The following is a 12466-nucleotide window of genomic DNA, read 5'->3' on the forward strand; positions in this document are numbered from 1 at the left end:
TCTTGGCCTAGGTATGAACAAGATATTCAAGCGCTCTGTTAACATGAATTCATATTCTTCAGAAAATCGTTCTGACCGGTACTCTGGTAGGGTTCATCGAGATTCTGGAAGGGTGGATAGAGCTTTTGGTAGAAATGAACCAAATTCTATTACGGATGCGCGTTCGGGAGCGAAGACTTGTTTTGCTTGCGGACAACGAGGACATTTTAAAGGCGATCCCGCTTGTCGAGCAAAGAAAGCTAAATGTCTAAAATGTGGAGAGCTGGGACATTATGCAAACCGTTGCTTAAAGCGATCCAATACTAATTACAATAGTTTTAAACCTAAACGTTTGCGGTTGATTGAAGAAGAGCCACGTGACGTTATCAATGATGAGGTTTTCTATGCGATGGGCAAGAACACATTCGAATTTATCGTAGGCGGTATTAAGATTCCGATGATAATAGATTCTGGTGCCGATGCTAACGTCATCACTGAAGAAACGTGGCAGAAAGTGAGTAATGCAGGTATTGAGGTTTTGGAATTCAGTCAGGAGGTTGATCGTAATCTGATCGGATATGCTACGTGCAAGCCCATGAAAATGTCAGGAATGTTTCAAGCAATGATACGTGCTGGGTTGAAAGAAGTTCAGGCAACATTCTACATAGTCGAACAAGGACAGCGTAATCTACTCGGCGATAAAACCGCTAAACAGCTGGAAGTTTTGAAGGTTGGCTTCGACATTGCTTCAATTCGAAATACATCTGTCGAGTTCCCGAAAATCAGAGGCGTGATTGTGGAAATCCCAATCAACGATTCGGTTCAACCTGTTCAACAAGGGTATAGGCGTGCTCCAATAGCTTTGGAAGGGAAAATACATGAGAAGTTGAAATCACTATTGGATAAGGACATTATCGAAAAGGTCAATGGACCATCACCATGGGTGTCACCAATGGTGCCCATTATGAAAGCATCTGGAGAGATAAGACTTTGCGTCGATATGAGGCGCGCTAACCAAGCGGTTCTTCGAGAGTCTCATCCCCTGCCGCTTATTGAGGAGTTATTGGGAAGTCTAGGCGATGCGGTGAAGTTTTCGAAGTTAGATATTAAAGAGGCGTATCATCAACTGGAACTGTCCGAAAAATCTCGCGAAATCACTACGTTTATCACAAAGTATGGATTGTTCAGGTAAAGTCACTTAACATGATCAAATGATAAAAAAAAAATAAAGACATACAATAATGAAGACTTATTTATTTTATAATCATTCTCAGATACAAACGTTTAATGTTTGGAATTTGCTGTGCTCCAGAACTTTTCCAAAAAGTAATGGACACCATTGTGGCAGGTTTAGAAGGAGTAGTGGTATACTTGGATGATATATTGGTTTTTGGCCGTTCACAGCAAGAGCATGACTTGAGATTGAAAGAGCTGATGAACCGTTAAGAACATTACGGGGTCCTTTTGAATATGGAAAAATGTCTGTTCTGCGTGGACAAATTGGAGTTTCTGGGTCATGAGCTTTCGCCAGAGGGAATAAAGCCGAATAAAAGCCGAGTTTTGGCTCTTCAACAGTGTCGTGAACCTGCTAATGCAGCGGAGCTAAGAAGTTTCCTCGGATTGGTCACTTATGTGGGTCGATTCATTCCTCACTTGGCTACCAAAACAGATCCACTGCGTGCTCTACTGAGATCTGGGAACAAATTTGAATGGACAAACAAACAAAAACTGGCCTTTGAGGCGATAAAAAGCGCCATCTGCAAAATAAGTCACTTGGGGTTCTTCAACGTCTACGACAACACCATTCTGATAACTGACGCAAGTCCCACGGGTCTCGGTGCTGTACTTTTGCAAGAAAATGCACAAGGAGAACAAAGAGTAATTGCTTACGCTAGTAAATCCTTAACAGATTTAGAGCGTAAATACTTCCAAACCGAAAAAGAAGCCCTGGGATTAGTATGGGCAGTGGATCGGTTTAACTTGTATCTTCAAGGAATACGGTTTAAATTAGTAACCGATTGTAAGCCGTTACTATTTTTGTTTAGTCCACGGTCGAAGCCTTGTGCTCGTTTGGAAAGATGGGTATTGCGGCTCCAATCATATAACTACGACATAGTTTACGAGCCAGGTGCTTCTAATCTCGCAGATGCATTATCAAGACTCTCACTTGCAGACTCTCAGCCGTTTGATGCAGAAAATGAACAGTATGTACAATTTCTTACGAATGCATCGACACCTGTTGCTTTGAAACTTGAAGAGATAAAAGCTCAATCCAGGGAAGATGAGATTATTTGTGGAGTAATTCGCGCACTTGCAGGAAGTCCATGGGTAGAAATAGCTTCGCCATTTAAACCATATGCCACTGAACTATGTGTATGGGAAGATGTTCTGCTTCGTGGAGAAAGGATTGTTATTCCACAATCGTTACATGATCAAGTGTTACACCTGGCTCATGAAGGACATCCTGGAATCGTAGTTATGAAGAGGCGATTGAGACAAAAAGTGTGGTGGCCGAATATGGATAAAGAGGTCGAAAAATTTGTCAAACGTTGCAGAGAATGCACTCTAGTGTCTTCCCTTTCTCCTCCGGAACCACTGATTCGAACGAAAATACCCGAGAAACCGTGGACTCACATAGCCGTTGATTTTATGGGACCTCTACCATCAGGACATAACTTGTTGGTGCTCGTTGATTACTTCAGTCGCTTCGTAGAAGTGATAGTTATGCGAGAAATTACAGCTAAGTTGACGGTACAAGCTCTTCACGAATCTTTTTGTCGGTATGGAATTCCTGAGTCGATGAGAACTGATAACGGCCCACAATTCATAAGCGAGACATTAAATCAGTTTGCATCAGAATTTGGAATCGAATTAGTTAAAACTTCTCCCTATTGGCCTCAAGCAAATGGTGAAGTGGAAAGAGCTAATAGAGCCTTGAAGAAACGTCTGCAGATCAGTCAGGAAACACCAAATTCTGATTGGAAGTGGGATTTGAGAATGTATCTTTTGATGTACAATTCGACTCCACATTCAACCACCGGAGTTGCTCCATCAGCTCTAATGTTTGGAAGAGTACTACGAGACAAACTACCATCAATGCCATCATTTGATAACAAATTGATCGAGGAAGTAAAGGATAGAGATCTTGAGATGAAAATGAGAGGTTCTGACTACATCGATCGGCGTAGACGTGCTATGCCAAACTCCATATCTGTGGGAGATACTGTGGTGGCCAAGCGTGTTAATAAAGAGAACAAACTATCCAGTAACTTTAATCCAGAGGAATTGGTGGTAGTCCAACGAAATGGATCAGATGCTACGCTGCGATCTAAGGAAACCGGAAAGACGTTTCATCGAAATGTTACTCATCTCAAACCGATTGCAACAGAACACCAAATTGAAGATAAGGAAATACCGTCTCAAACCGAGGATGTATCAGAGTCCGGTACTGGACAAGAACCAACCGGAATTCCGTCGCCATTCAGAGTGGATCAGCATATGGATGAACAAGGGACGGCGACGAATTCAAAACAGACAGTGCCACAACAAAGACCTCATCGAAGTTATCGACAACCGGGTTACCTGAATGACTATAGTTTGGCTACAGTTCAAGACATGTAAGAAGAAGAGGGAATGTAGTGTCGGTGACGATTACACGTTACATGTTTGCTTTGTATAAAGATTTTGAATTCTGTAGATCATAGTTGCCATGATAAATAAACGGTCTCTTTTTCGATCACAGTATTGTAAACCAGTCGACTTTTACTTGTGCTCCGATATTTCAGCATGGAGAAGAAAGCAATGAATACTAGATGGATAGGTACCGTAAGGGAACGGCGAGAGAAATTGGATTAGATGCTGAAGAGGGCATACCATATTAAACAGTATTACTTGAAACGTCACTTCCTTGTGGCTAACGTCCCCTATGGGAACGGCTTGGGTGTGTTTTGAGAATGACACTACCAAGACAGCCTGTGACAGGCTGTCTTGGTAGTGTCATTCTCAAAACACACCCAAGCCGTTCCCATAGGGGACGTTAGCCACAAGGAAGTGACGTTTCAAGTAATACTGTTTAATATGGTATGCCCTCTTCAGCATCTAATCCAATTTCTCTCGCCGTTCCCTTACGGTACATATCCATCTAGTATTCATTGCTTTCTTCTCCATGCTCCCTCTTACTTCGAGCAAAATGGACCGATATGCCGATAAACAAATTCACAATAAAATTATCACGGTCGATATCTTTGTATGTATTTTCATATTCAAGTGAAACTTTACCACATTCGGTATTTTTGAAATGAAACGAAAAGTTACTGGACTAGGGTGACTATAGGCGAGTGGCAGTTGGATGCGGGGAGCAAAATGGAAAATGTGGTTGCTCTGTATGGAGCAAAATTGCCAACAGATGTAATTTGATATTTCGTTGGAGGGGCTACGCTTGTCAAATTTTCACAATGCAACTGTTGGCCGTTGTAACAGTTCCAGCATCGCGGTGCTCTTCAGACCGATATTGTCAGACAAAAATTCAGCATCAAATAATTGCTCACCAGTCGTTTTCCGTGGCTTAGCTGCATGTCTGGGCAAAATTAAAAAAAAATGTCGTGTGGCATGTTTTGAAGTTACGCTACTTTGATGATGTAAATCCATAAATTCATAAGAAAACAGAAATATATAAACTGTTGTTCTTCTACCATGTTCATAAAATGAAAAATATAAATAAATAATAAGTTTGGTGCATTTATGACGCTCTATCCAGAAGTGTTTTGCAGGGATGAGAAAAGTACTGGAGCAAACATTTACCGCCTCTACATTTACATCTTTCTACACGACCATCATCATCCAAAGCAAACCATGACGGTTCAAAACAAAAAAATGTCACGCCTCTTCAAAAATGTAATCTTCTTCTTCCTAACGTTTTTCAACCCCGAATGCGAAATGACTCGAGCACAGTGGTGACACGATTTTTGCGGTTTTCGGGGTTTTGCATTTTTGCTCGATAAAGGCAGTATGAAATTGAACTTGCTTATATGTATCGTAACGGAATGATTATTGTCTTTCTGTTAGAGCTAATAGATTTCAATTAGTTGAAAACACAAGCGAAATATTAGCGATTGAATGATTTAACACTTTTTTCAATCATTCAGCTTGGAATGGCTGCCCGAAAATGGTCATAGTGGAGAGACAAAAACAGTCAAGCAGTGTGTGAACCGTTGGCAGCGCAACGCCTGATGGTTTGATGCTGCTGCTGCTTTGTGTTTTGGTGGAATGGCAGAATCGATGAACTGTGATGAATTGTGGTCACAGTTCCCAAGACTGGTGTTTTGCATCATTGATAGTCGACATAACGGAAGACAAAATTCTCATGGTCTCCTGGTAATCATATTGAAAAAAATAGAGTTGAAATATCTTTGATTTCCTTTGACTTTTAGACTACAACCATCGAAGGCATAAGTTTAGAACGATATAAATTTTTAATTATTCACAATTCGCCCGCAACTAATCCATGCAAAATGAATACAGAATGAAAACAGAATGGTGGATTTTTTACCGACAATAACGATCTGAGGAGCACCGTGAGCGCCGTACATTCTCCATTTGTGATATGGCAGCGACATTGAATTGCACGGTGGATCAGAGTTCAACAAGTACACATTCCAGTCCAACACAAGAAGCGTTTCTGCATGGGCTGTTGCCAATGATGATGATGCGGATGCTCGACAGCGCCAATATAAATTGAATCATGTTTCTGTCGCAAATGGTGGTTGTCCACAGCGGCTCATCCCGGCCGGAAGCGTAGCGATGTGGAAGATTCAATAAATAAATTACACGACCAATCTGCCGTAGGATTTGACCTGGAGCATTGTTTGTCTCAATGGGGCGTGGTGTCCGGTTTGTAATATGGGGGCAGTCTTGTTTCGTATATGTCGGAAGTGGAAGTGATTGGATATGAGGCACATATTGGATACTGTAATGTTTATATCGCGATTGATGGTTATGACTTTGTTGTGTGTTATTCGGTCAAGAGGAAATTTTCACTTCAGATGAGATCTTTTTGATATTAACGTCCTAACTGGGACAGAGCCTGCTTCTCAGCTTACTGTTCTTATGAGCACTTCCACAGTTATTAACATAGAGATATCTATGTCAAACTTGCCATTTTCGCATTCGTATAACGTGTGGAAGGTACGATGATACTGTATGCCCAGGAAAGTCAAGGAAATTTCCATTACGAAAAGATCTTTGACCGACCGGGAATCGAACCCAGACACCTTCAGCATGGCTTTGCTTTATAGCCGCGGACTCTAACCACTTGGATAAGGAAGGCAGTCCAATAGACAAATAAGTTAGTGAGCCAATTATTTCATGAAAAATTTACACAAAGATCGATTTAAAATAAACAACATTTGATTATTTGAATGCATCTCTACTCAACTTATTTTGAAGACTTCTCTACTAACTTATTTTGAATTCTCGATATTCCGCCTACTAATCTATATAAATAAAAATGGAATGATGTTTGTATGTCACGAAATGGCTTACGAACGGTTCAACGGATTTGAATTATTCTACCTCCGTTTTGTTCGTCAAGGGTTCCAACGTATTTGTGTGAATAAAAATACCAGGATATTTGCTGAGGAAGTTGGAAAAACGTGCGTGAACGGAACTGTCATTTCATATGGGATGATCAATATCGTTTTTCATCAGCCTGCTTGATGGTTAAACGAAGTTTGCCGGGACCACTAGTGTAACATAATTTCCCCCATTCCCTCGTTTCAGGTTGCCCTCCACTTCCTGCAGGCGTCGACGTTGCGTTGCCTGCTGGAGCCCTGGTGCCGCGAGCTGGGCTTCATCATCTGTTACGGTGCAATCGTGCTCAAGCTTTACCGCCACCTGGTGGAATTCCGCACCAGAAAAGCTCATCGATGGGTTGTGAGAGATTTAGATTTGCTGCGCTACTTGTGCGCAATGTGCGTTGCGGTTCTGTGCTATCTGGCCGCATTTACCGCCACCAGCATGGACTTTCTCCGGTACAGCGAGCTGGTGTGGAAGGTGGAGAACACCGATGACCAGGTCACGTCCAACATGTGCCGACCGCTGAAGTGGGACTACGTGACCGAGGCCGGCGAACTGCTCATACTGGGGTTCGGTCTACAGCTGGCCATCGCCAGCCGCAATGCCAACACTCAATTTCGGGTAAGTTCTATAACCGTCATCGATTCTATAACAAATACTCGAAAACCATTTACCCGAAAGACATTTGCCCAATCGACAAATACTCGAACGACATTGACCCGAATGCAACACTTGACCGAATGAGGTTTTAATTAATTCTAGTTGCAAATATTCAGCGTAAAACAAACAGCAATATTGTCATTTTTTTTTATTTCTTGATTTTATCCATCTTTACCTGAATTAACGGCTAGATCATAATGGGAAATGATTTTCATTTGTTTAGTTAACATCTAAACAAATAACACTGCAACAACAATTTTACCAAAGACAATTTTACGCCACAATGCCCAGTTGGTGACCACATCTCTCCATCCTCGGTTCTGCCCCACGCTCACTGCGCTCCACGTCTTCTTGTACCAACCGGATCCGAAGATGGTCTTTGCAAGGTTGCTATCCAGCATTGGGGGGCAAGCTCGTGGTTCATCCTTCGCCGCCACACATGTTTCTCCTTCACGCCGCCGAAGACTTTCGAAGACTCCAAGTGCTTGCTGGTCCTCCTCGAGCATCGTCCACGTTTCATGCCCGTAGAGGATTACCTTATGAGCGTTCTGTATAGGGTACATTTGGTGCGCGTTGAAATCTATTTTGTCTACAGCTTCTTGACTTCTGACTTCCACTGATGATGCGCCTCCGTATTTCACGGCTAACGTTATTGTCAGCCGTCAGCAAGCATCCAAAGTCGACCACCTCGAACGTGTCCCCGTCTATCGTGCCACTGTTTCCTAGGCGAGCCCTGTTGCGCTCGGCTCCACCAACTATCATGTACTTTGTCTTGGACGCATTCATCATCAGTCCAGCTTTTTGCTGCCTTGTGTTTCACACGAGTGTACTAGGAGGTGCCACCATTTCAAATGTTCGCCCAACAATGTCCATATAATCCGGGAAACAAACAAATTGACTGGATCTCGTAAAAACGGTACCCCGGCTGTTAATCCCGACTCTCCGCATAACACCTTCTAGCAACAGGGACGAAAGTCCATCACCTTGTCATAGTCTCAAGCGGGATTTAAACCAACTGATAATGCGTTGGGATCTGGTATTCACGACATTTTTGGAGGATTTGCCAAACAGTAAAGATCTGGTCCGTTGTCAATCGACTGTCAACGAAACCGGCTTGATAACTTTCCACGAACTCGTTTACTACAGGTGACAGACAACCAAAGATGATCTAGGATGAAACTTTTTATCCGAAGTTTCAACTACGTGTTTGTTATATTTTGCAGTTGAATTTTGAAAACAAGATAATATTATCAAGATTTGAAGAAATGCCTAATTTATCCTCTATTTTTAATAATTATTACTTAATGAGAGAATAATCCCTTCTGGAAATATTATGGTTTCAACTTTTAAGAAGAATCTATTCCAGAGATTTCTCAAGGAATTAATTTAAAGATTTCTCAAGAGATTTTACAAGAAATGCCTCCGAGAGAATTTAAAGTAATCTCTACAGCGATTTTTCCAGAGCGTCCACTAGGGATTCCTCCAGGAAGAACTTTTGATCACTATGATTTTTGAGACCAGATCCAATAGGGCTCCAGGTACAGCTTCAGTAATTCTGCCAGGAGTTCCTACAGGGATTCTTCCAAGGATTGCTGCAGGAAAATATCTACAAGGATTTTTTTAGAAAAATCGCAAGGAGTTTCCGCAGGAATGCTTCCAGTGAATCCTTCGTAGATTCCTCAAGTAAAATTTTTACTGGGATTTCTCCAGGAATTTCCCTAATGATTTTTCCTGGATGAATTATTCAAGCGAATCCGGGGCCTTCTTTAGCCGAGTGGTTCGAGTCCGCGGCTTCATAGCAAAGCCATGCTGAAATGGCCTGGGTTCGATTCCCGGTCGGTCCAGGATCTTTTCGTAATTGAATTTCCCTTGATTTCCCTATTCTATTCTATTCTATTCTAAGTGCTTGCACAGCCAATAATGAAAAGCATCCTGGAAATATCGGAACGTCTCCTGATATTTTCTTGTCAGTATTAATATTTGCAGCATATCAGTGATATGATACATATATTAAAATGGCCAGGCCCACTGTGCAAACTTGGGTTTGAAGGTAATTTGAAAATTTTGCGGCGATCAGATTATTCACGTATGAATAACATGATAGACGAAAATTTTCCAATTTTTGCAAGAAGAAACGGGGACAACCGTACCAACCGTTCCATTTTAGGGAAAAAGATACAATCGTTGGGAGTGGCTTTGCTAAGAATGTTATTGCACACTCCGTTTGTGGTCCTTTTCCGTTTCCTGGGATGGGACATGGGTATTTCTCCCTCATGCCCTGGCTGTAAAGCCTAGGCTACAGCGCCATTACTCGCTCTCTGAAACGAGATAAAAACTCATTCTGACCTCTCCCGTAGCAGTCATTGATAATTAAAAAGATAGCATTGTTTACGGTGAACGTTTCTTATATTTTTAATTACTTAAAAATAGATTTTTTAATGTCATGGGAATGTTTATAATGTAACAAAAATATAGAACTAAAATAAAAACGAATAAATAGGGAGAATCATGCAAAAGTAAGTACATTTAGTTTTTGAAGAACAGCAAATATTATTGTAATATATTTAAAGAATTATTTTCAATGAAATGTAGCTGACAAGTTTTTAGTGTTACAAAAAATTGAGGAGACTCGAGGGCTTATTTGTCAAAAGAAAAAAGGAAAACTAAAGATAACTAGGAACGAACTCACCAAATAACGTTATTGTTGTATGTTGCCAAAATAACTCCTCGTGTAGGTGAGTTGTAGAATGACCGCATTCAAAATTGGCTTTTCCACTGTTTTAGATGACATCAGATTCCAACAGCTCAACAACAAAAATAACACACGTGAAAGTATTTATCAGCCGAACCGGAATGGCACCAAAATGCATTAGCCGAAGGTTGTAAAATTTTCATAAGCACGAGCAAAACACGATTGAGAAAATTTTTCACATTGGAAACTACCATTCAACAATTCACTGAGTTTTATTCACATGATATCTTTGTTTAACAAGCAATCAGTCATCAAATGACCACGCGTCACACAGATTCTGTCTGAAACAATCTTTTTCAAACAATCCCAAACCTTTTCACAATGTTTTGGACATAGATCCTCGACTTCCTGTTCCGAACACAGCACCCACGTGTTACACGAGAAGTTAAATGCACCGTCTGACATCACCCCCTAAATTACCACAGAATAGTGGAAGCAGGAACTTGAAAACACCCATCACAAAACACTTTCGATCACGTTTAAATTCACATTTCTCTTACACTTCCTGACAAAGATATGCTTTTAAAATATCCGCGATTACAAAAATAATTACTATTTCTTTTGAATCACTTGCCGGGTGGCATAGCACCATCATCATTTCCAACACTTCATTTGCCAAATCGAATAAAAAAAAAAAACACGGAACCGAGATAAATCGTGACAGCTAATTCGAAATTGCACCCACTCGCGCGCACAGCTTGCTTGAATTTCCCTTGATTTCCCTGGGCATAAAATATCATCGTTCCTGTCACATGATATACGAATGTGAACTACTCATTTTTATAGTTTGCACTAACGTAAGAACTACACGACATTCACGAGACGCGACGGAGACAAGACATAACACTTATCGTTCTTACAAATCGTCAAAAAGTTTTAAAAAAGACGAAAAGGTAATTTTTAAAACTTTTTGACGATTTGTAAGAACGATAAGTGTTATGTCTTGTCTCCGTCGCGTCTCGTGAATACGAATGTGAAAATGGCATTTTTGGCAAAGATTGCTCTCAGTTAATAACTGTGGAAGTACTCATTAGAACACAAGCTGAGAAGCAGGCTCTGTCCCAGTGAGGACGTAATGCCAAGAAGAAGAAGAAGTATTCTGATATTCTTTCAGGAATTCATCCAGAGACTTCTTCAAAGATTCATCTAGGAAAAACTCTATAGGGGTCTTTCAGAGATGTCTCCGAGTGTTTCTTCAGGGATTACACTAGAACAATCTCTTCAAAGATTACTCCAGACATTACATTGGTATTCGGGCTTGAGTGCTATTGAGCGTTCACTGACTGGCAATCTACATCACGGAATGATTCAGTGAGTGGAAATCCGCTCAGTCAGTTCAATGCATTCGGTGAATGGATGCTAAATGCGTTCGCTCGTGACTCGCAGATACTAGTGTATTGGTATTCACTTCTCTCCGTGTTCCTTCCTGTAGGGATTATGAGAAAAGGATAAGAAAAATAGATGAACAAGAAACGGTGCCAAGCGAATGATGATTTCAAATGAGTGATGTTAGATGTTTAGCAGGTCGTAGTAGGCTGAATAATGAAGGTGAAAATTGAATCAGTTTGTTGATAAATTTTGTGCGGAATAAACGTGCTTCGATTTGTGTAAAAAAATGTGTCTTATTCAGTTGTGAAAAGAATTTATAATTTAAATAGGAAAACAAGAAAAACGCACTAAGCAAAGTACGGTCACTACAATGGCGCAAATGCTCCCAAACAAAAAGGATAAATCACACCGAGCAAAATAAGTTGGAAAAGTGGTTGGTTTGAAATAAAATTCACTGGTTTGTGTTTATGTCACGTGGTTTCATGGTGGAATGGAATTATTGTGTGTTTTAGTGAATGAAATCTTGAAGAAAACTACTCCGTGGAAGGAATAACATACCACATAGAATTGACAGAAGTGAAAAGGGGTTTTCAGATGCGCTCCAACTGGTAACTTCGATTGGATTTGACTATATTCTGTTGAAATATGTCAATTTATTGGTTGTTTCCATAACGCGAATAATTTAATACATTGATACACAGCAAAAAGCTTAGCCATAGTGTACTCCAGTTGGTAAACGCAAGGGTAAGTGAACAAAATGTTAATTTAAAAATCCACGCTACTTATACTTGAATTGACAAAAAGTCTATCGTGCGAGCAAACGTTCAAAACGCATTTAATGCATAATGGCATAATGTTTGAAAAGCAATGGAAAATCGTTGAATTGCTTCTTTTTGGCGTTTACCTAAAAGAGATATGAATGCATTTAGTAGTTTAGTTTCACCGGCAAAAATAGACGATATTCTAAAATTTAACAGTTGCCACAATTATGTTCAATGAAATGCTTTGGAATCAATTTCAATTGTTAATATGACAATGAAAAATACATATGTGCATATTTATTCATGTTTCTTTAAAGTCAATAATATAATACGCGATTGTCATTACTTGATTCCCAGATTACTTGGATGACATTTATGGTATACAGCTGCCATACTGGGGCCTTCCTTAGCC

General features: G+C 40.4%; 1 protein-coding gene across 7 annotated transcripts in view; it reads left to right on the forward strand.

Annotated features, from left to right (window-relative positions):
- The window catches only part of LOC5579463 (probable G-protein coupled receptor 158), a 382902-nt gene that overhangs the window by 309440 nt on the left and 60996 nt on the right, over positions 1-12466 (forward strand). For all 7 annotated transcript variants that reach the window (XM_021846130.1, XM_021846133.1, XM_021846132.1 and 4 more), the window contains one exon: positions 6757-7173. In XM_021846130.1, coding sequence (XP_021701822.1) covers positions 6757-7173 — 417 coding nt within the window. The remainder of the gene's footprint in view (positions 1-6756; positions 7174-12466) is intronic.

The sequence above is a fragment of the Aedes aegypti genome, chromosome 2 (assembly GCF_002204515.2).
Source record: "Aedes aegypti strain LVP_AGWG chromosome 2, AaegL5.0 Primary Assembly, whole genome shotgun sequence".
Taxonomy (NCBI): domain Eukaryota; kingdom Metazoa; phylum Arthropoda; class Insecta; order Diptera; family Culicidae; genus Aedes; species Aedes aegypti.